Source organism: Ascaphus truei, chromosome 1 (assembly GCF_040206685.1).
Source record: "Ascaphus truei isolate aAscTru1 chromosome 1, aAscTru1.hap1, whole genome shotgun sequence".
In the NCBI taxonomy this organism is placed as follows: domain Eukaryota; kingdom Metazoa; phylum Chordata; class Amphibia; order Anura; family Ascaphidae; genus Ascaphus; species Ascaphus truei.
This window is the reverse complement of record NC_134483.1, coordinates 510,900,161-510,925,589: the sequence shown is the minus strand read 5'-3', so window position 1 is coordinate 510,925,589 and position 25,429 is coordinate 510,900,161. Positions and strand designations below refer to the sequence as shown.

At 46.3% G+C, this 25,429-nt stretch overlaps 1 protein-coding gene across 4 annotated transcripts in view; it reads left to right on the top strand.

Moving 5' to 3' along the window:
• The first annotated feature begins 3,699 nt into the window (after window positions 1-3,699).
• HTT (huntingtin) overlaps window positions 3,700-25,429 on the top strand; it is a 197,298-nt gene continuing 175,568 nt past the window's right edge. For all 4 annotated transcript variants that reach the window (XM_075570290.1, XM_075570271.1, XM_075570281.1 and 1 more), the window contains exon 1: window positions 3,700-4,152. In XM_075570290.1, coding sequence (XP_075426405.1) covers window positions 4,049-4,152 — 104 coding nt within the window. In that variant the 5' untranslated portion in view covers window positions 3,700-4,048. The remainder of the gene's footprint in view (window positions 4,153-25,429) is intronic.

Here is a 25,429-nt window from a genome sequence, read left to right as displayed (position 1 = left end):
CCAGACCACGGCTATACGGACTTGACTATTCTGAACTCTCCCTTCCAAGACCTTGGCAAGTATCCACTAACCCTCTCTCTCCAACCCAGCCCCTGCTACGTTTGACAATCCGCCTGCCAGGCGCGCGTCCGCTGCTGTGGGTGCGTGGTTTACTACTTCCCCACCTCAGCACCGGGGTCCTGTCTTGCTCGTGGGCAGCGCAAGCCTTACAAGCTTATATGAAAGCCGGAGTAGGTGAGGAGCTCGTGTCTCAAGCCGCCATCTTCTTTCGGGCCGCGCATGCGCCTCTACATCAAGTATTTTAAGTTATTTTGAAGACTTCAGGTCTCCATAGCAAACAAATGCTTTAGCGTTTTTCTACAATCTTTACCAAATCTTGTTATGAAATGGTTTGTAACATATAGGCAGTGAGACAGTTGATCTGTTTAAATTTTGATTGGCTAATGATGCAACTATTAGTTTGAGATAGTTGGGAAAGAACTACATTTATAAGCAGTTTTCAAAAAAGCTGTTAGACAGCGGTGTGTGTGACTGCCCTGTGACTTTCATAAGATCTTTAAAAAAAATGTTTAGTCTGTAGCCCAAAAATACTTATTTTGTCAAAAATACAAATAAAGCCGCAGCACCAAGGCTGTGGTGATCTTGTCACCACATTAGTTTCTTAAAACAGGGAAATAAAGTGTGTGTAAGGGGGAGATGGGAAGTTCATGGAGTTATAAGAATGATAAAGAGCAGGTTTCAGGAGCTCCCCAACTCACATCCTGGCAGACAAACAAGCAACAAGGTAAGAGCTCCGGTTTCCCCCTTTCTTACATCATGGTCTTACAGCAATGCTCAACTATTTACTGCAAGTCCCTCTAGCACAGTGATTCCCAGCAGGGGGTATATGAGGTGTCTCCAAGGGGTTTGCCCCCCCCAAATTCTGTCATTACGGATCCCAGGCAGTATAGCGGGTTCCTGAGCCTGTGTACTTAGTAAGGACCCAAGCTGCACCCTAGTGTGGGGGATATAAGCACTCAAAGCAATACTTTGCATCCACTGAGGCAAAGCATTATGCCGAGTGATTTTTGAAGCTCCCACAGTGATTAACAGCTATTGTATATCCTCCATGCTGTCTGCACACACTGAAGTGCAGTTTGGGGCTTTAATAAGTGTGTTCCTCTCACGAGCTCAGGATACTCTACTGCCTGAGATCTGCCACACAGATTTGTTACCAGTAGTCCAATGATTAGGCAAGAAGATTAATTAGGGGTTCGCGGAAACAAATAATTTCTAGGAGGGTGTTGTGCACAATGTAAAAAGTTTGAGAATACCTGATTTTAAGCCCGCCCCTCCCCAAGTGAGTAGGTCCTTTCATTTACTGGATACAGATCCAATGGTGGGTCTTTCTCCCTCCTAATAGAGGTAAATGAGAATTTTAATCCTAATAGAGGTATATTAGTATTTTATCTGGTAGTGTTAGGCCTTGCGAACAGGTGTCTGCCTTGTCGTGGCTCGCAAGCTTAAAACGCTTTGGCCAAAGGGTTAAACTAAATGACCCCTTTTCAAGAGAATATATAAGTATTTTACTGTGTATTTTTGTCATATTGGATATAGCATTGGGCTTCTCTGTCGTTTTGTTGTATACATATGCCACGCTCAATAGCACTCCTTTTTGGCACTTATATACATATATTTTGTGGGGGGCTCAGGGGTTCCCAAAAAGAGCTTGCTGGGGTTTACATAAAAAAAAAAAAAAAGTAACATCAATATTACACCAAAACAGCAATAATCACAGGAATAAATAATAAATAATCACATACAATTGTAAAAAAAAATAAAAAATATTACATATACTGTATATTTCTGTCCACACATAGCTCTGCCTGTAAGGGGAGCAGCTGTTGCTGTGCACTGCTCCTGCAGCTCTCAGGCTGCACCGTGCTCCTGCAGCTCTCAGGCTGCACCGTGCGCTGCTCCTGCAGCTCTCAGGCTGCACCGTGCGCTGCTCCTGCAGCTCCCAGGCTGCACCGTGCGCTGCTCCTGCAGCTCTCAGGCTGCACCGTGCGCTGCTCCTGCAGCTCCCATGCTGCACCGTGCGCTGCTCCTGCAGCTCTCAGGCTGCACCGTGCGCTGCTCCTGCAGCTCTCAGGCTGCACCGTGCGCTGCTCCTGCAGCTCTCAGGCTGCACCGTGCGCTGCTCCTTCAGCTCTCAGGCTGCACCGTGCGCTGCTCCTGCAGCTCTCAGGCTGCACCGTGCGCTGCTCCTGCAGCTCTCAATATTACACCAAAACAGCAATAATCACAGGAACAAAACAAAGTGAAAACAATTAGCAATTGTAATAAAAAGAAAATTAATTTTTTTTTATATTTTTTCTCTCTCCACACATAGCTCTGCCTGTAAGGCTGCGGTCCCAGTAACTGCCTGTGCGCTGTGCGTGTAAGCACTGCCCCTCAATGGGGCTGGGCCCAGTAGACACCGTCACGCTGAAGGTGCAGCCGCGCCGTAAGGTTTTTTACAACATAATCAAATTGAGTTCAAACCTTGCGACGGAGGCGCAAATCCCCGACCACGCCCCCTCCCTTCGCAAGCTTCCCTCTCTCCTGGAGACCGCAGATCGCGGTTAGCGCTGTGCACGCGCCGCCCCCCCCGCCGGGTGCGTGTGTCACAGAACGCACTGGGGACTGAGCCTAAGGGGAGCAGCTGCTGCTGTGCACTGCTCCTGCAGCTCCCAGGCTGCACTGTGTTCCTGCAGCTCTCAGGCCTGGGTCCCGCTGCTTCCGACGGCGCGCGCGGCCGCGTCACTCACCGGACATGAGTTCCTCCCGAGCCGGCCTCACTCCCCCCTCGCTGCAAGGCTCGCTGCGCATTGTAACGCGGCAGCCAGCAGGGGATACACGAGGATCGTGATCCCAAGCGGCGACGCGTCACGTGGTGCGGCAGGGAGCCAATGAGGGGGCAAGCTGTCTAGAGCTCCGGTGCCCGTTTCAGGCTGCACGTGCTGGGGAGGTTACGGCCAGCTCTGGCTGCTGAGCTCGTCTTCTTCCCGGGGAGGAGAGGCGGTAGCAGCAGCGGCAGATTGGGGGGGGGGGGGTGCAAAAGCAGGACAGCTCCGCTGGAATCCTTTCTGCTGTCGTTTTGGTGCCCGACGGACGGAACGACGGGGGAGGGGGGGACAGCACGGAGAGCCCTCTGCTCAAACCACACCCCCCCCCGCTTCAGCTCCCTACAGACCGCATATAGCGGTCAAGTGCCTCTCCACGCGCCGCCTGTCTGCAGTGCGGGCGCGTGGTCTGAGGCAGAGGGACCTTAGCCTCAGGCTGCACCGTGCGCTGGTCCCGTAGTTCCCAGGCTGCACCGTGCGCTGCTCCTGCAGCTCTCAGGCTGCACCGTGCGCTGCTCCTGCAGCTCCCAGGCTGCACCGTGCGCTGCTCCTGCAGCTCCCAGGCTGCACCGTGCGCTGCTCCTGCAGCTCTCAGGCTGCACCGTGCGCTGCTCCTGCAGCTCCCAGGCTGCACTGTGCGCGTGCGTTGCTCCTGCAGCTACAGGCTGCACCGTATGGTGCTCCTGCAGCTCTCGGGCTGCGGTGTGCGCTGCACCTGCATTTGTCAGGCTGCACTGAGCTCCTGCAGCTCTCACATGATCCTCTCACCTGTCTTCCTCAATGCACGAGGCGAGCGCGCGCACTCAGCAACTGAGCCCCGCCCCCTTTGCCCGCTTTGGCCAACGATCGCCGCCTCCGCCTCCGCCTCCTCTTTTTGTTATTCCCGTCCCTTCTCATCCTCTGACCAATCACGAATCGGCCCTGCCAGGCAACGCTCCCTACTGATTGGACCAAGCGTCCGTCATCTCCCGAGTGACGCTGGTGTATCTGTCAGTGGCGGCGCTTCCTCCCGGCGGTGGTGCTGGTTAATGATGGCGGTTGGCCGGGTCTGCGATGTGACACGGCGGCGGGTTTGACACGGAGAGAGCGGTGCGGGGGGTCGGAGCGGCTGTCCCCGGTGCGGGGCCTGTGTTGCTGTGTTTTTGTCGGTGTGACGCCGCCGGCGGTGGACGCGCTGAGGGAACATGGCCACCATGGAGAAGCTGATGAGGGCGTTTGAATCTCTTAAATCCTTCCAGCAGCAACAGCAGCAGGGGCCGGCGGTTCCCGAGGAGCTGGTGCAGAGAGCGTGAGTACAGGGAGGGGAGGAGCTGAAATACAATCCCTGAAACCCAGCATCTCCTGAGGGTAACCCAACTCCTGCAGTACGTATGCATCTCCTGAGGGTAACCCAACTCCTGCAGTACGCATGCATCTCCTGAGGGTAACCCAACTCCTGCGGGGCACATGCATCTCCTGAGGGTAACCCAACTCCTGCAGTACGTATGCATCTCCTGAGGGTAACCCAACTCCTGCAGTACGTATGCATCTCCTGAGGGTAACCCAGCTCCTGCAGTACGTATGCATCTCCTGAGGGTAACCCAACTCCTGCAGCACGTATGCATCTCCTGAGGGTAACCCAACTCCTGCGGGGCACATGCATCTACTGAGGGTAACCCAACTCCTGCGCGGCACATGCATCTCCTGAGGGTAACCCAACTCCTGCGGGGCACATGCATCTCCTGAGGGTAACCCAACTCCTGCGGGGCACATGCATCTCCTGAGGGTAACCCAACTCCTGCGGGGCGCATGCATCTCCTGAGGGTAACCCAGCTCCTGCGGGGCGCATGCATCTCCTGAGGGTAACCCAACTCCTGCGGGGCGCATGCATCTCCTGAGGGTAACCCAACTCCTGCGGGGCGCATGCATCTCCTGAGGGTAACCCAACTCCTGCGGGGCGCATGCATCTCCTGAGGGTAACCCAACTCCTGCGGGGCGCATGCATCTCCTGAGGGTAACCCAACTCCTGCGGGGCGCATGCATCTCCTGAGGGTAACCCAACTCCTGCGGGGCGCATGCATCTCCTGAGGGTAACCCAACTCCTGCGGGGCGCATGCATCTCCTGAGGGTAACCCAACTCCTGCGGGGCGCATGCATCTCCTGAGGGTAACCCAACTCCTGCGGGGCGCATGCATCTCCTGAGGGTAACCCAACTCCTGCGGGGCGCATGCATCTCCTGAGGGTAACCCAACTCCTGCGGGGCGCATGCATCTCCTGAGGGTAACCCAACTCCTGCGGGGCGCATGCATCTCCTGAGGGTAACCCAGCTCATGTGGTGCACCTGCATGTTGTCATTACATCATTCATATACCATCAACGGTTAACACACCGTGCCCCCAAGCTCCTGTGATATGCATACATGTTGTCATTACTTGCCAAAGGGTAACCCAACTTGTGCGGTATACATGTCATAACCTGAGGGTAACCCAGCTCTTGTGGTACACATACAGTACATGTTGTCATTGCCTCATTACCACACTGCCCCCCCAGACTCTTGCCATATACATACATGTCATTACCTGCTGGGGGGTGACCAACCGCTTGTAATACGCTCCACACAGAATGTTATAGCTTGTGGTAATAACCTGAGTCCTATAGTATAGATGTGCAATGCACTAATACACTTTTGACATTGGGAAGACCGCGCAATGTTTGCTAGAAATGCTCATTTGAGAGATTAGACGGCTGTCTCTCTATTATTATTATTATTATTATTATTATTATTATTATTATACAAGGATCACATGAGGGTTCTAGAAACATTTATGTGCATCATATAATTGTGTGGTACTATGAGAACTAAGTCAAGTTACACTACTACTCCTTCAGTCACAGCATTGTATTGATTGAGAGTAGCCCAACTAGTGCTGTATGCAATATTTATTACCTGAGGCTAGCACAAGTCCTGTACTATGCATACACTGTTTCATTGCTTAAGGCTGCGCTTATAGTGCCGGCGACGTCGCCGTCACGGTAAAACAAATGCATTGAGGCGACGGAGCAACAGCGCTACCAGAAATCTGGTAGTCACTGATATTTGAGTTTTTCGGCGACTGTCTCCCCTTGCAGCCAATCGGGAGCTTTTCTGTGCTTCTGCCCTCCCCTTTTATGACGTCAGCCAACGACGTCGCCTAAACTTCAAATACAACTCGTTGCAATGACGACAGGTGACGTCATCAGTCGCGTCGCCGGCTGTATAAGCGCAGCCTAAGGATGCTTAGTTACAGATTTTATGCAGTTTTATTTTACACCTAACCTCAGTAAAAGACTTACAGTAATATCATTACCTAAATGTAACACAGCTCCTGTAAAATACATCATTCATTACCTGCTGGTAACCCAGCTCCTCTATGAAACACTCATTAATGGTAACGTAGGTTGGTTTCTGTGTACCACTGACCGACCTGTTACAGTTCAGTGCACAAGTCGCTTGTTATGAGCCCTTAAGAATTCCTGAAAGTCACCTTGTGATTGGCTTGTCCCAGCCTTGCACTGTTGGTATTCTCTTCTGTTTTGTGTCATTTATCTAAGGATATTATATTACCTGTGAGTAAAGATGTGCCCCTTGTGTCAGATTACTTAAAATATTGTTTTAATTTGTATATGTTTTCTGTAAGTTGTGATTCCCTGTAAGGCCACGACTATAGTGCGCCGCCAAAACAAATTAATGTTGTCCAATGAGCGCGCACACTGTGTGCACGATTTTTGAAAACTCATCTGTAATTGTTCTGGCCACGTCAAGTGAGCGGTTCAGCCAATGAGGGCGAACCGTTCACGTGATGCCTCCGCCACGCCTCCCACCTCCCAATGCCTGCAGTGCAGATTTCGCGCGTGAGTTACATCACACTGTCGCGCACGCACTGATGCCACAACTATAAACGAGGCCTAACGTAGCCGTGCATCATATATGTAGTTCTACATGAGCTTTTAAGACTGCGGTTTCACCTTAAGATGTAATATAGCGGCTACGTTGAAGGAAACCCAGTGCCTACAAGTATAATGACATTACTAGAGAGTAATACACCCAAAAGGATGTGGAAGGGAAACAGCATCGGAAACTTTTATGTGGCTAAATGAGTGGATTTATAAAAATTAACTGATGTAGGTGGGAATGTGGTGGATTGGAGGTGAGAGGGGAGTGTCATACTTCCTCCTTCTTAGGCCTCGGTCCCGCTGCGCTCGTTGGCGCGGGCGGCGAGTCGCGAGTTCCCCACCAGCAGGGGAATCCTCGCGAGCCGGTCCCGGTCCCCCCTGGCTGCACAGAGCACTACACGCTGTAGCGCGTCAGCCGCTGGAGACACCAGAGAATGGTGTTTCCTAGCGTTGACGCGTGACGTGTGTGGCTGTGAGCCAATGGGGAGGGGAGGCTTCGGGAGGAGGAGAGGCTGCGGGGAGGAGTGTGGAGTGAAAGCAGGTGAGTGCCTTTCTCTGTGTGTGTGTCTGAGTGCGTGCCTGTCTGTGTGTGTGTATGTGTCTGAGTGCGTGAGTGCCTGTCTGTGTGTGTGTGTGCCCGAGTGCCTGCCTCTGTCTGTGTGTGTGTGTATGAGTGCGTGAGTGCCTGCCTGTGTGTGCGCGCGTGTGTGTGTATGAGTGCGTGAGTGCCTGCCTGTGTGTGTGTGTGCGCGTGTGTATGAATGAGTGCCTGCGTGTGTGTGTTTAAACTTACCTTCCAGCTCCAGCCCGAGTCCGTGGAGGGAGGGGGGGGAGAGTAGCGGGTCCCTCCGCTCAAGCCACGCCCCCCCTCCCTGTCAAACCTCCCACCTCCCGCCCACCTCCCGCTCCGGCTCCCGCTCCCTACAGACCGCAGATCGCGGTCTGTGTATCTCAGCGCACCGCCTGTCAGCAGCGCAGGTGCGCTGACTCTGGGAGCGGGGCCTTAGCCTTAATCTAGTTAACAGGTAGCAGGATGTGGTACTCAGTCCTGTTTGCTAAGCTACCAACTACAGACTGCTCCCCTAACAACTCCAACATACTCATCAGAGACCTCCCCCAAAAAAGTCAACAAATGTACACTAACACAATACACACAAACCACCATCCGTACAGCTCATAATGATGATGATGGTACTATTAATATTGACCTGCAATGTGTTGTTTCCCTGTGACAAAAAATACATAGTGTTCACGGACCAGCCGTTCTGTATCTTCCAAAAAAGGACCTATGCGCAAAAAGAAAGGAAAAGAAAAAAGACAACAATGTGTAGATGTTCTTATGAGTATAAAATACTCTCTCCGGTGGGTAATGATAACAGACAGTCAGATGGTCTCTGTGGATGAGGTAAGATATACAGTAAGTAAGGAGCAGTACATATTGTGATACTGTTTAAAAGATTTATATTGTGCGGTATGAAATACACTTGTAGGTACTGGAAACGGCTCAGCACGGTCTTTCACAGCAAATCCCGTATCTTATTCAGCAAATACTTGTGATTCTAAGAAAGTAAACGAGCGAAACGCGTATGCCTGGTACCACTTTCTACACCCTGCTCTGCATACTCACTACGACCCAAAGTATTTGCTGTGTAAGGACACTCTCCCTACGGATGGTCTATGCTGACGTCATTAACTGAGACGAGACGGAATACGCAAACTGCCGGTTGCAAAGGAGGATTATATACGTCGCTCTGGCTGAGGGTGACCGGTACACTTTGTAGAGTGGGATTTGCTGTGAAAGACCATGCTGGGTGTTTTTCAGTATCCGCTTTTTATTTGCAGTGTTCCTATAGGTGTATTTCATACCGCGCAATATAATCTTTTAAACCGTACCACACGATGTACTGCTCCATACTTTAGATATACCTTACATTTCCTCATCCATGGAGACCATCTGACTGCCTACTGTATCTGTTATCCTGACCCACCGAATAGTGTATTTTACTCGTGAGTGTATATCACTAAACACCTCATTTTTATATTGATTTTATCACGATAAGAACATCTACACGTTGTCATATTTTTTTCTTTTTTTTTTCTTTTCCCTTTTTGTGCATAGGTCCTTTTTTGGAACATTGCTACTACAGGGATATAGTGTGGGACCCTTAGGCCGCGCTTATAGTGCCGGCGACGCAACGGTGACGTCATGCTGCGGTCACATGAAAAATCAAATTGAGATGACTTCCAGCGATCACGACCAAGCCGTCACGCCTCACTTACTGTAAGCGCACGCAACGGCGGCAATGCATTTGTTTTGATGCAACGTTGCGTCGCCGGCACTATAAGCGCAGCCTTAGACCTTTAGCGGCATTAAGAAAGGGAATACATAATTTAGTTATTGTTGTGTGTATGTGTACATACTGTAGACACCATCAAAATTATTTCCCCATATCTGCCACATTCTGCCTCATTACTGAAATATCTGCCCACATTCTTTCCCCCTTACTACCACCAAATCCCATCCATATTTTGTTCCCTATGAACCTTAAATCTCTCCCTTTTTTCTATCACTATGTATCATTCTTTTCTCTCTCTCCTCTGAGCTGTAGAAAGCTGTGGCTAGTGAAATGCTTGCATGATTTCAGTAGTGGTGCTCTTGCCACTTGATTGCTGTACTAGCCCATGTGCACCTTCCAAGGATTCTTCCAAGTGGGACGCTCCGTGCCTGGATTAATGCTAAAATACATGGGAGCTTAGGTACATTTTATCTTTTGGACAGAAAAAAAAAGTTTGTTTTAAAACGACATTTTTGGAACGTGATGCACATCCTGCTCATGGTCTGTGGTTAGGTAACGTCTTCTTACTTGAGCCGTGCAAACCATTCTACCAAATTTGGCAAAAATTAGACATTAAGCCCAAAATAAATGGCTGCCAATGCAAAAAAAAAATCGCCTCGTATCAAAATTGGCCAAAAAGTTTTTATCATAGGAAATTGGCTTGAGATTCTCTAATTTTCCAGATAGTATAATGATGGCGGAATTAGTTGAATTGTTTGAGGCGCTTACAAAACCTAATAGAATTGCAACATCTTGTTAATTGATCTAGAAACAGCAACATTGTAACATCTGATACTAGTGACCTAGCAAATATCTTGTATAGATCGCAAACATTTTGTGTAACGCACCGGAATAATTTTCCTTGTCTCTCCTTGTTGCCTCTTCCATCTACTGCTCCTTTTACATGAACTATGTGAATGAAGCCCCCTGCCCTGCTTATATTTCCTGTCTTCTCCTATGCTGCTTAGGCTGCGCTTACAGCGACGTCGCGTCAAAACAAATGCATTTCTGCCGTCACGTGCGGTTATAGTAAGCGCGGAACGACAGCTTAGTCGCGATCACTGGAAGTCATCTCAATTTGATTTTTCCAGGGACCGTCGCCGGCACTATAAGCGTAGCCTTAGGTTTATGAAGAGGAGATTTGTATGGTCTGGTATGCATTTATATTTATTACTAACTGTTGCGTTGTTTATTTAAGACTATCACAATTTATGACAAACGAACATATTTCCAGGTCTGTTAATTTACAAACCTTCTTTTTATAAGCCTAATACTATTAAAAAAATAAATAATTAAAATTATTATACTAGTCTAGCATGTACAGTATCTTTAGATAAAGGCTTCTGCCTGCTTGTATCTATGGTACACAATAACATTCTGTAAAATGACTAAAATGTGTGTAACCCTCCCTGCCCGGCTCCTTGGGAGTTTACATCAATGTCTCTTATTTTGGCTTTCTCCGATGTGGTTACCTTTTGTCAGGGTGCTGGATTACTGCGGCTAGGCGATGATATAGCAATGATGGGTGCCATGAACTTTATTCATTCAACAGCCGTTTTTTTGATACGTCTTTATATACAGTGACTTGGTATTGGAATTACTAGATTCACCTTCTTCCCCCAACTCGCGAGGTGCTGAGGCTTTATCCCTTTGTTACCTACGGTAATCCTCTGCCAGGTGACTTCGTTATCGCTCCATATCAAATAGACCCCTTTAGGGCTAATCTCCCCCTTACAGGGATAACTGTTAGTCCCTCGGGCACTGCATGCTAACTTGTGGTAGTCTGGAGCAAGGCCATCTAGGGCAGGGGTGCGCAGACTAGGGGGCTCAAGATTTTCTGGGCGGGGGGGGCGGCCATGGCGCTTACAAAGGCCCCGCACTCTTTCCCAAAGCATTTAAATTAAATGGTGGGGAGTGCGTGTGAGGCCTCTGTAAGTTCCCTTACCTGATCTCTGGTGGCTTCTGGCTACGCGTCACATGTCAGAAGACGCCAGAGAACAGGTAGCGGGAGGGGTTGAGCAGACAGGGGAGCGCAGATTGAAAAGTTTGCGCACCCCTGATGTAGGGAACCTCTGATGGGGCTGGTTTGACTATACCGCAGAACTACAGCCTGTTGAGTCATTTTGGGGCATAGGTTACATAGTTGCATAGTAGATGACGTTGAATAAAGGCATACGTCCAAGTTCAACCTAGGATAAATTTAGACGACAGATACTTTATCCTATATCCCTACTTATAGTATATTGATCCAGAGGAAGGCAAACAAAAAACCTCACTGAAATATCATTCAATGATCTCATAAGGGGAAAAATAAATTCCTTCCTGACTCCAATAATTGGCAATCAGATGACTCCCTGGATCAACATCCTTCCCATGTTTACTTATTTGGTATATCCCTGTATACCTTTTTCCTTTCTAAAAAGATGTCCAATTTTTTTTTTAACCAAATCTATTGTATCTGACATCAGTCTACATGGGTAATGAATGTCACGGGAGACAAGGCCTATCACACCAGGGATTCATTCCCCAGATAGAAAAACAGAGTTTATCAAATTAATTTATTGGAAAAAATATCCACCACTATGTACAGTAAATCAACACACACAACTGAGAAACTGGGATACTATATAAACGTAGGTGCAGGGATCTCCCTAAAGAGTTTTTCCCTGTTCTGTCTTCCTGCAATGTCCACTGCAGCTTGTCCTAGTTGCCTCACAGCTTCTTCCCAAGTTGCTGCTTCTTAAGAAATCTCTACCACAACTAAAAACATTCTGTCCTCACAGCTAACAAAGCTGATCTTATCTCATCTAGCTAGGTGTTTGCATTATGAACCAGCCCCTGATTGGTGGGGGAAAGGGCAACATAAACACAGCCACATGCAAAGCATCACAGACTCCTTTTCAGCATTCCAGCCAAAAACAAAATGAACCCGATGTCCCTGAAGTACTGGAACCAGGCTACAGAATGCATATAAACATATAACATTATACAAATGTATTACTGACAGGTAGGGGTAATGTAATATGACCTTTTTTAAAAGAAGTCACAATGAATTCCACATTTTAACTGCCCTTTGTTAAAAAAAACTTTTCTTTGTTGCTGGTGAAATCTCCTTTCCTTCAACCTTAAGGGATGACCCCGAGTCCTTTGTACTGCCTTTGGGATGAATACAGGCATACCCCGGTTTAAGGACACTCACTTTAAGTACACTCGCGAGTAAGTACATATCGCCCAATAGGCAAACGGCAGCTCACGCATGCTCCTGTCATCACATCCTGAACAGCAATACCGGCTCCCTACCTGTACCAAAGCTGTGCGCAAGCAGGGACTCTATAGAGTCTGTTACAAATGCGTTATTTACATCAGTTATGCACGTATATAATGATTGCAGTACAGTACATGCATCGATAAGTGGGAAAAGGTAGTGCTTCACTTTAAGTACATTTTCGCTTTACATACATGCTCCGGTCCCATTGCGTATGTTAATGCGGGGTATGCCTGTAGATCTTTTGACAACTCCTTGTACTGTCCCCGAATATATTTGTATTTAGTCATCATATCCCCTCTTAGGCTGCGATTTATAGTGCGCGTGCGTCACGAACAAAATGCAAGACGGCTATGAGGCCGCCCATAGTGTGCGCGAGTGAAGTGGCAGCGCGGCAGATTTTTGAAAAGACCCATTTTAATGTCTTTGTGCGCAACGGCCATGTCACATGAGCGGTTCAACCAATTAGGGCGAACCAGCCTCGTGATGGCCACGCCTCGGATCACAGTGCAGGGATCGCTCGCGCGACGCCTACTATAAATGTAGTGCTTAGTGCTCGCCCATGGTGCTGAGCCGGTGCGCGCTCATGCTAGACACTTTGCGACAATGCACGCGGTCTGCGTGGGAGGGCGCGCCTGCTCAGCCGCTTGCCGAGCGAGCAAATTTGAATTTGCCGCTCGCAAGCGCATCACGAGAGTGGTTCGCCCAATGAGGGCGAATCGGCTCCGTGACGTAGAGGCCGTGCCCCCAGACGCGTGCACCTAGCCGGCCAGGAAAAGCACAGCCGAGTAGGGCGCAGCGCCGGCGCGCTAGCGCGCCTCTACTCACCCTGGACGGGCCTTAGATTCCTCTTTTCTAATGTAAACAAATCTAATTTAGCTAGCCTCTCCTCACAAATCAGATTATCCATCCCCTTTATTAATTTGGTGGCTCTTCTCTGCACTTTCTCTAGTTCTATGTCTTTTCTAAGGAGTGGCGCCCAAAATTGTACTCCATATTTAAGGCGTAGTCTTACTAATGCTTGATAAAGGGGCATCATTATGTTTACTTCCCTTCCATCCACTGCCTGTTTTAATGCAAGATAAGATCTTGTTTGCCTTTGCAGCTACTGCATGACTTTTGGCACTATTGCTAAGCCTGCTGTCTACAAGCACTCCTAAATCCTTCTCATTCAAGGATTCCCCTAATTTATCCCCACTTAATTTGTAAGTCGCCTGTTTGTTCTTGTTTCCCAAATGCATAACCGTACATTTATCTGTGTTAAACATCTGCCATTTACCTGCCCAAGTTTCCAGTCTCTCCAAGTCCCTCTGGAGAGAAATTACATCCTTCTCTGATTCTACTACCTTATACAATTTAGTGTCATCAGCAAAGATGGAGACTTTGCTCTCTATGCCAAACTCAGTGTCATTAATAAACAAGTTAAAAAGCAGGGATCCCAGTACCGATCCCTGAGGTACTCCACTCACAACTTTAGCCTAACCTGAAAAAGTTCAATTTATGACAACTCTGTCTGTCCTTCAACCAGTTTTAAATTCAGGTGCAAATATTTTTACAGAGTCCAGTTTGCTTTATTTTGTACACTAACCTCTTGTGTGGAACCGGATCAAAAGCCTTTGCTGAATTTAAGTAGACCACATCAACTGCATTAACCTGGTCTAAATTCCTACTTGCCTCCTCAAAGAAACAAATAAGATTAGTTTGGCATGATCTATCCTTCATAAATCCATGCTGACTATTACTGAATTTTGTTTTCCATTAGGTATTCCTGAATGTTATCCTGTATTAAACTTTCAAGTAGCTTTCCCAGTATTGAAGTCAGGCTTACAGGTCTGTAATTCCCCGGTTGTGATCTAGCTCCCTTTTTAAATATAGGCACCACATCTGCTTTAAGCCAATCTTGTAGTACTGAGCTTGTGGAAATGGAGTCCTTGAATATTACATGTAATGGTTTGGCTATTACTGAACTTTACTCCTTAAGAACTCTTGGCTGTATGTCATCCGGGCCAGGTGCATTATTTACTTTAATTTTATCAAGCCGCTTATGAACTTCTTCCTCAGTTAACCAATTGTTCGTTAATATGGATGTTGTGGCTTTCTCCTGCGGCACTACTATTGCAATTGATTCTTCCCTGGTAAACACAGAGGCAAAGAATTTGTTTAATACCTCTGCTTTTTCCTTATCTCCAATAATCTGCCTACCCATCTCACACTGAAAGGCTCCTATATTTTCTTTTCTCATTTTTGTTATTTAAGTACTTAAAGAACTTTTTAGGTTTGATCTTGCTTTCTATTGCAGTCCCTTTTTTTTTCTTTTATTAGCCATTTTTGCTAATTTGATGTGCTCTTTTGCAACTTTTGTTCCTTATAATTCTGATATGATGCCTCTGTCCCTTCTGTCTTCAAGTATTTAAACACCTGCCTCTTTTCCATTTTATCTCCTACCTGTTTATTTAGCCACATTGGTTTGGACATATAAAATAAATATTTATTACCCAAGGGTATAAACTGATAAGTGTGCTTTTCTAACAGTATTTTGAAGACTGCCCATTTATCTTCCAAAATTTCCCTGCAAAAACATAATCCCAATGTGTTCCTTTTAGATTAGTCCTCAATTTATTAAAATCTGCCTTTAAGTCTTTGTTAAACCCAAGTAATCTGGTTTTTGATCATTTATTTCAAATAAGACTGTTATGATCACTGTTACCCAACTGTTCCTGGACACTCCTGGTTGGTTCCTCAATAATTTGGGTCCTGTAAGCACCCCCCAAAACCTGATTCCTTTTGTTGTAATGCTAATCGCATTGCCCTAGTCTGTCTGGATAATTAAAATCACCTATTATGCAAACATAACCTAGTTTTGACGTCTACACCCGCTTTACGTACACTCGCAAGTACGTACATTTATTTTTAGTTACACCATACCCCTGTGTACGTACGCATGCTTCGCGAGTACGGACACCAGGGGGCGGCGTGCGTGCGCACCTCATCAAAACTGCAACCTCCTTCATTGTGGTCCCTAACTGAGTGGGAGTGCAGGTAAGGGGGAACGGGGCCAGATGGCAGGGGGAACGGGGAGATCGGGCGCGCCATCAATCAGCAGCTATAGCAGTGATTCTGTCCGTACTGCAGCTCCTGGCTTTTCTCCCTCCGCTCTCCTCCTCCTCCCCCCTCCTCCCTCCTCCCTCCTCCCTCCTCAAAGCTCGATCTAGCCTGCTGCTGGTGCTGCTGCTGCTGTAGAACGGAACTTTGCATGTGAGTTACAGGCTACGGGGGAGGAGGAGGTGCTCTTCTACTGCATTCTGTGCTTGTGTGTGTGTCTGTGTGTCTGTGTGTGTGTGTGTGTTTCTTTGTCTGTCTGTGTGTGTGTCTGTGTGTGTGTGTGTGTCTGTCTGTCTGTCTGTCTGTCTGAGTGTGTGTGTCTGTCTGAGTGTGTGTGTCTGTCTGAGTGTGTGTCTGTCTGTGTCTGTCTGAGTGTGTGTCTGTCTGTGTCTGTCTGAGTGTGTGTCTGTCTGTCCGAGTGTGTCTGTCTGTCTGTCTGAGTGTGTCTGTCTGTCTGTGTCTGTCTGAGTGTCTGTGTGTCTGTCTGTCTGTCTGAGTGTGTCTGTCTGTCTGTCTGTGTCTGTCTGTCTGTCTGAGTGTCTGTGTGTCTGTCTGAGTGTCTGTCTGTCTGAGTGTGTGTCTGTCTGTCTGTCTGTCTGTCTGTCTGTCTGAGTGTCTGTCTGTCTGAGTGTCTGTCTGTCTGAGTGTCTGTCTGTCTGTCTGTCTGAGTGTCTGTCTGTCTGAGTGTCTGTCTGTCTGTCTGAGTGTCTGTCTGTCTGTCTGAGTGTGTGTGTGTCTGTCTGAGTGTCTGAGTGTGTGTGCGTGACTGGGTGCGTGTGCATGCGTGACTGGGTGCGTGTGCATGCGTGACTGAGTGAGAGTGCGTGAGAGATTGTGTGACTGAGGGAGTGCGTGACTGAGGGAGTGCGTGCGTGTAAGCCAAGCTGATCAAGGACCTGAGTAAGGCCGTGCGTATAGTGCTGGCGATGCCGCCCTAAACAAACACATTGCCGCCGCCGCCGCGTGCGCTTATAGTAAGCGCGACAGCGGCAATGCGACGGAGCGGACTTTGGAAGCCGGGAATGTTTGATTTTCAAGGGCTATCACCTCATGTGACAGCCCCTGAACAAATCAAATGTCCGGGAGTCTGCGATGCTGCCGCAAAGCGAAATATAACTTTCGCTAGCGGGGATGGGTGACGTCGCCGGTCGCGGGCACTATACGCACGGCCTAAGGAAGCACAGCATTGTAAAACACTGTACTGTATTGTACTGTTTTCACCAAAGTCACAAAAAATAAGTCCCAAAAATATATCAGTCAGTCAAATAAATGCACCTCACCTTCATGCCCTTTCAGTAAAAATACTGTACAGTAGAAGATATGCCCTCTCCTTCATCCTTACTACATATTTTTAAAATAATTTTCCATTCATCCATGCTGTATCTGTCAGCACATAAGAAAAATCAGCTGACATTAAAGATTTTATTTCAATAAAGCCTACTGTATTTATTTTGGTTACAAATGCATTATTTACATCAGTTAAGCACATATATGATGTTTGCAGTACAGTACATGCATTCTAAAGTGAAAAAAAGGTAGTGCTTCACTTTAAGTACATTTTCACTTTACATACATGCTCCGGTCCCATTGCGTATGTTAAAGCGGGGTATGCCTGTATATCCCTACAGACATTTCCTTTGTATTTTTACCTCCATTACTAATTTCTATCCACAAGGTCTCTACAGTTTCATCATTGCCTTTATAAACATCTTCCCTTATAATAGGTTTTAGATCCAGTTTAACATATAAACATACTCCACCTCTGTCACGGTAACTTATGACACAATATAATATACACCAAATAACTGGGTTGAACTGAATGAGGCTTAGATATAATAAAGTATATTTATTCCTTAGGTGAACACAGCAAGATAGTACAATTAACAAACAAGAAGGTAACACTTACTTAGGGGGTTGGAATGAAGAAGTATCAAATAGCAATTCTCCAGCAATCAGGTATCAATCAAGATGTAATCAGAAGACAAAGGACTGACTGTAGGGTTGACAACAGTTTATATATCTTTGCAACCCTATTCTTACTATTGAGTGCAGACTATTGGTGAACAATTACCTGCATCCAATCTCTAACGTGGGAACACAGTTTAACCCCTGCCCCCCAGCTAGTTGGCACATGCGTCCTGGGACCCTGAGGGTCTCATTTCTGTAGCCCCACAACCAAATCAGGGGCGCCGGGCAGTCTACCAGATGTTGTACCTGGCAGGATACTCTTTGTTTGTAAGTGTGAGTTATAACACCCACAAACCACTCCAGCTTCATGCTTCTCCGTCCTCATGTAAACAGTTAGAGTGGCTGAGTCTTTGATCAGGGGTCTGCTTCCTAAACATTTGGTCGCTCTCCTGACCATTTGCATTCCTTAGTAGGCAGGAATCTTTGCGGGCATTTGTCCCCGCTTTGAAAATACAGTATGATGGTTAATACACAAACATATTAAAATAACCGGTTCTGTTAGGTCCAGTGGGTCCAAACTACCCAGGCCTTACTGCCGGAAGTGGGACACTATAGGGTCCAAGTTTCAGCCCGCTGCGACCTTCAGAACCGGAGATATGCAAATACCACATAAACCGTTTCTTAGTTTATTACAAAATTCTCCGCTGTAAAATCTCAGTTTTTCGCTCATTCCCCATTGAAATGAATGGAGCTTCAATGGCGGCCTATGGGACTCTGCAAAATGGTGCCTGAAAAGGCGGGAACATTAAACAAAGGGCTATAATCACTATTTAACTATTAACCCTTGTCCTCCCGGATGGATCCCAGTGTGTGGGTGGTACAGACACTTACATGGTGGAAATACAGTACAACAGGGGTGGGGGTTGGCCCGGTATTAAAGTTGTTGCACCCCATATGGCCACCCCCTGACCTCACCAGGGAGGCAAGGGGTTAACTGGACTGCGGTCCAGGAATGTGGCTTACACCTTGTCATGTCAGGAAAATATATGTTCCCCTGTTCCCATGTTTCATTATAATCCTGTATTTTAAAAATGTTTTAAAGTGCATTTCTGTATCTCTGGTTCTGGAGGTCGCAGAGAGTTGAAATTTGGCCAATATGTAGAGTCACTGTAGGCCTTAAAAACTGGCAAATTTCGACCCACTGGGTCCACCAGAACGGAACTTATTAATATGTGAAGATATTAAAGTGTATATGGTATTTTCTGATCTGCTCTGAAAATGCAGACTCCATATGCTATGCTAATAGGTCAGGAAGGGCAGCCGGATGATTTAGCATAAGCCCTGTGATCAAAAGTTAACTGTCCTGATTGTTTACATTAGGAACCAAGTACTGATCAAAAGACTCTGCCACTCTAACTGTTTACCTGAGGGCGGAGAAGCATCAAACTGGAGTGGTTTGTAAGTGTTATATCTACACCTACAAACAATGATGATCCTGCCAGATACTTCATCTGGTAGACTGGTCCTCGCCCCTGATTTAATTATGGGGCTACAGAAATAAGACCCTCAGAGTCCCAGTACGCATGGGCTAACTAGCTGGGTGGCATGGGTTAAACTGTGTTTCCACGTTAGGAATTGGATACAGATAATTGTTCACCAATAGTCTGTATTCAATGTTAAGAATAGGGTTACAAAGGTATATAAACTGTGTCAACCCTACAGTTTTCTGATTTCACCTTGAATGTCACCGGATTGCTGGAGAATTGCTAGCTGATACTTCTCCATTCCCCAACCCTAAGTAAGTGTTACCTCCTTGCCTGTTAATTGTACTATATTGCTGTGTTCACCTTTTTAAGGAATAAATATATTTTATTATATCTAAGCCTCGTTCAGTTCAACCCAGATATTTGGTGTTTGTTATATCTTGTCATAAGTTACCGTGACAAGGGGAACATACATTTTCATGTCCTAGCAAGGTAAAAACCACATTCCTGGACCGCAGTCCAGTTAACCCCTTGCCTCCCTGGTGAGGTCAGGGGGTGGCCATGTGGGGTGCAACCCCTTTAATACTGGGCCAGTTTTTTTAAATTTTTTTTATTAACTTATCACAGTTTTTGGTTCTTCTTCAAATCGGATGCTCCGTTCAGGAGATATAAGCATTTTACATACTAGGTGCCCTGGAGGATAAAATGGGGATCTGCTCTGAGCCCAACGCAGTCTAAAGGTTTCCATGGTAACACAGAAAAAGAGCTGGGGGTGGGGGGGCAAGTTACTAACATTGTATGAGTAACCTTGTATAGGCTTGTGGTGGGGATTCCTGCTTGAAGGCTTTTCTTACATAATAGTTTTTCGTTCTTGTATAGCACTGATAGTGTACGCATAGCTGTACAGTGAATTTTTGCAGGGATGAGTCCTTGCCCCATAGCGCTTACAATCAATATATTTTTTTTTTAATGCATGATTTGCTCAAGGTCACAAGGAGCTGACCAGTGTCCTTGTTTTCAGTCACTGAGACGCTCCTTAAGCCCTTTGCTCATAAACAGAGGTCAGGGTGCCTTAGATAAGTAGTGCCTGATTTTATAAACAATGTCCAAAAAAATCCCTTTGAAATCTCTTAAAAAGATGTACAGTAAACAATATACTGTGCGTTTTGGCAAGGCACTGTGCATTGTGAAAATAAATCTTTTTCTGTTAAACATAATGTCACGGTCTTCTATTTAAAAAAAAAAAAAAAAAAAAAAAAAATATATATATATATATACACACACACACACACACACACACACACACACACACACACACACCTCCAATCAGTCATTCTCTGGGTTGGTTAATAGGACCCAGTAATACTGGATATCCACTAGTACCCCAGCACAGCAGCCACTGCTTACGTACAAGGAGAAGGCAGTTAACCTGTGCGATCCGGGGTATCAAGGATACAGGCAAGCAAAAAAAGTGTTTAGTGTAACCTGTAAGCCAATCTGTATAATGAGATGTGTTATTAAGCAGCTTATATCTCCAGAATAAAGCACATTTGTTTGACTTTGGTGTGCACTGTAGCTTGGTTGTTCAGTTACTAATGCTTATCACTTGTGAATGAAATGTAAATATGGTTTTACAGAATGAATTAATTACTGGTAGGCCACCACTGAAAACAAACGTTAGAGTATTGTTACACTGTAGTGTACATTCATATCCTATCCCCAAATCATCCGTTGTTGTGTGTTGGGAGTTAATGTAATCTGCGAGCATGATTTCCGTAGATCCTTTAACATGATCGTCAACTTTTTGTTTCACCATAATTTAAAACATTAGGCCAATTGCTACTTATTATTTGACACCAGTCCTATATGTGCCCGCACATTTAATGGGCACATATTTTATTATGATAGAATTTGGTGGGCTAGGCTCATACTGTAGTATATTATGCCATAATTATATTCTGTATCAGGTGGCCTGCTGACTGGGACTCCTGCTGTAATTAGGTATGGAAAACCATAGTAAAGACACCAGGGCATATACTAGTCAAACTGAAATCAGTTTATTCATGTTCTTCTATAGCAGTGATTCCCAGCCTTCTTTTTTTGTTTGGAGGAACCCTTGAAGTATTTCGAGGAACCCCAATCTGGATGACATGTTCGACAGAAGTAAATCACAAAATAGACGTGTAAAGCAGTAGGGTTAATAAATGATAATTAACTCATATTTTTGAATAAACAATGTGTATGTACTGTATTATGTAATGTATCTCCCCCAGCACCCCTCATCATTATCATCATACTCATATACCCAGCCCCCTGCATCTCACTTCACTTCCCCCCTCAGGCGTGCAGAAGGCGGTGGCGGGCAGGAGTCTTGATGCAGCGAGGACTGCACGCGCTCTTGTGTATGAACCGGTAGAGCGGGCTCCTACGGGGGAGGGAGGAGTAATGAAGGGGAGAAAGCCAGAGGGGAGATCCAGGAAAGCCGTCGTGGGCCACAGTGTGGGCGGCTAGGCAGAACCCCTGGTTGGGAATCACTCTTCTATAGTGACACTTTCAAAAATTTTCCTGTTTTTATGGCATATAACTGTTAATTGGATCAGGCTGCATTTGGACATTTTGGAAAGGGGGTGTGAGAATCGGAGGATTCTTTTTTTGAGCTGTGTTCTTCTTTTTAAGTTAAGCAAATATTAAAATGTTGTATGTAAACTCGTTTTGTGGCTAATGAAATACCTGTAATTCTGCAAGTCCTTACTAGTCATGTTCATTTGTACATTGGCGATTGTTCTCACATTCGCTTCACCTCCGCTAATGTGGCGATTCACTACGGATGCTGCCGAGATCAGTGTTAGTTTTGTAGAACAATATGGAAAAGTATTGTTTGCAGAAAGGTTCATAAAAACACTGTTGCAGTATACAATTTTATTTATTTTTAGACATTTATTTAAGAAATGGGAATAGGTTCCCATTACCAGCATTTCCTCAGGGGACCCCCACACTAAAACTGTAACCACCATATATAGGCAGGCACTTAACCCTATGAGTGCTGGAGGGGCCATAGGGCCATGGCCCCTCGGCCACTCTGATCACGGTACTGTTTAAAGGATCGTTCACGTGATCGCTTCCATCGCTGATGATGGGACAGAAGGGAAGGGGCATCCTGCTTTCGACCGCCATCCGCTCCGATCGCGTACTGCGCTCCGCAAGAGCTCTTAACTGACGAGTTAAATCCGCCCTATTGAGTCTTAGTAGTAGAAATAACTCAAATAATAAACCTGTGCCTTTTCTATTGGTCTCCTCATGTGTTATCCTTTTAATGTAATCTCACTGTACTTTTCCTGTTCCGCTGCATTGCACCGCCTCTTTCCCCTCAGCAGTTGCTGTTTGTTCTGCTTTTACATCAGGGTAATGCTATAAAACCTCAACCAAAATCCCTTCTGTTTTGAAACAGCATTTTTGGCGTGTGGCTATAGCTCTTCCGTAATGGATCGGCACCAGATTACACTGCTTGAAACATGTTTTCTTCATAGATCCCTGCCAGTGAGGCTTTCCCTGGTAACCTCATGTTTTCTGTTCTAGTTTAGCATGTGTGCCATATCACACCCAAAACAGTGTCTGAACCATACACTATTCTTGTAGAGAGAACATGAAGGTTCAGATTCAGTTTGCAAATGCTTTTTTAGTAAATCTGGGGTGAAACGAGGAAGCCATCTTACAGTATTCCAGTGGGATGTGATATACGTTGATCAGTAAAAATGAAGCAAAACAATGAAACACAGATGATAGGAGATTGGGGGAAGCATGCTGTGGCGCTGTGCCTCTGATCTCAAAGTTATTCTGCCTCTGAAATGGGGAAAAACTGATTCGAAACTCAATGTCAATATCATTTTCAGTGATCATGCCCTTTTCTTTATTTGTTTTTGATCAAACAATATCAAAAATATATTTTGATAGGCGTCAAAGGGGGCACTATCGTTTAATGAAATTACCTCTAGAGACTCGTAACTGCAGACTGTAAAATGTCTAATTGTATGTTATTTCTGTTACATGATATATAGCCTGTGATGTGGGAAAGTAAGGGAACCTCTGTAATATTGCATGCCATGTTGGCACAGTGGCTTGTGAAAAGGAAGATTAGGGTCTGTCGGAGTGGAACCGATGGGAAGATCAAATATTGATCGGTTACCACAAGAATGAAATACATGGACATTACAAGAATTTATTTTGTCTAATGCTTAGAAATGATACTGTACAGATCCCAAGTAAAAGGCAGTGAACTGTGTTCAGTTAAATCAATAGTCAGTCTCCCTTTGTCTCATTTTGTCCATTAATCAAATGTAAAGGCATTGGATGTGTACACTTTATCGAAGTGTAACTCTTTATGGAAAGGCTTTCTTTAGCAGTTTGCATTTTCAAATTATTATAATCCCCTGTGCCCTTTTATGATTTGCCTATGTTTTTGCTATTTCTTTAATGTAATTTGAACATGTACATTACGGATGGCTGACTCCCAGTCAACGACTGAGTCACCTGTGCTGAAGCAGGGATATCCTGAAAACCTGACCTGTTGGTTGACCTTGAGGGCTGGAGTTGCCACCCTTGATGCACAGGTAGAATGTTTGGTTGCAGGGACACTTCACCGCGATGTCCGCTCCTGCACCCGACTGCCGCACGCCCGACCTTCAGCATCTGCACGTTTAAATGTCCCGCGCGGGACTGCAACATGGCCTAGACAGGCTGCCCGGACGTGCCATCTTTAAATGTCTCGCGGGTCATTTAAACATGGTGCGGCCTGTGTAGACAGTGTAGCGGTCCCGTGCGAGACATTTAAACATGCAGTTGTTGGAGTGGCAGACCTGGCTTGGCTTGTTACGTCGGGCACAGGAGCGGACATCGCGGCGAAATGTCCCGTAGTGAGCTGCCCTGTGGCGATGTGTCCTGGCGGTGGAGCACCGGCGGTGTTTTTGTCACGGCCAAACGTCCCATTCTGTGATGTACACTCCCCTTGTTTTTACATTTGCCTTCATTACATCTTGTACTGTATGTATATGTTTATTTATATAGTGTCACAAAATGGATTACAGACATACAAAGTTTCACAAGTGCATTAAAGCAGCAGTTCAAGCAATATCCTACGTGGTTTTTTTTACATTTTAAATTTTTTTTTTTTTTTTAATTAGTTCTCTACTATGAGAAAATACTTGTAGCATTTAAAAAATAAAATAAAATGTTTTAAAGACATTTTTTTAATGTTTCTAATGTAGGAAGCATTTCCAAAGTGACAGCCCCCGTCCCTTTCTGATAGGCTCTGGCTCTTGAGCCCCGCCCTCTCTCTAGCAGTGAACCAACTGTATCTAGTAACTCCCCAATCAATCAAATTCCAGGAACTACATTGCCCATAATGCTCAATTAAATAACCCTGAGCAAAGCGATCGATTACAGGAGAATGGATCGATCTGTAACTTGGCTAATCACTGGTCAGTGTGCAGATTCTACTGACACACACACACACACACACCGACTGACACACACACCGACTGACACACACACCGACTGACACACACACACACCCACACACCGACTGACACACACCCACACACCGACTGACACACACCCACACACCGACTGACACACACCCACACACCGACTGACACCCACCCACACACCGACTGACACACACCCACACACCGACTGACACACACCCACACACCGACTGACACACACCCACACACCGACTGACACACACACCCACTGACACACACACACACACACCGACTGACACACACACACCGACTGACACACACACACACACCGACTGACACACACACACACACCGACTGACACACACACACACACACACACACACACCGACTCACACACACACACCGACTCACACACACACCGACTCACACACACACACACACACACCGACTGACACACACACACACACACCGACTGACACACACACACACCGACTGACACACACACCGACTGACACACACACACACACACACCGACTGACACACACACACCAACTGACACACACACACACACACACACCGACTGACACACACACACACACACACACACCGACTGACACACACACACACACACACACACACACCGACTGACACACACACACACACCGACTGACACACACACACACACACACACCGACTGACACACACACACACACACACCGACTGACACACACACACCCACTGACACACACACACCGACTGACACACACACACCGACTGACACACACACACACACCGACTGACACACACACACACACCGACTGACACACACACACACACACCGACTGACACACACACACCGACTGACACACACACACACACCGACTCACACACACACACACACACCGACTGACACACACACACACACACCGACTGACACACACACACACACACACACACCGACTGACACACACACACACACACACACCGACTGACACACACACACACACACACACACACACACACACACACACACAACGACTGACACACACACACACACACACCGACTGACACACACACA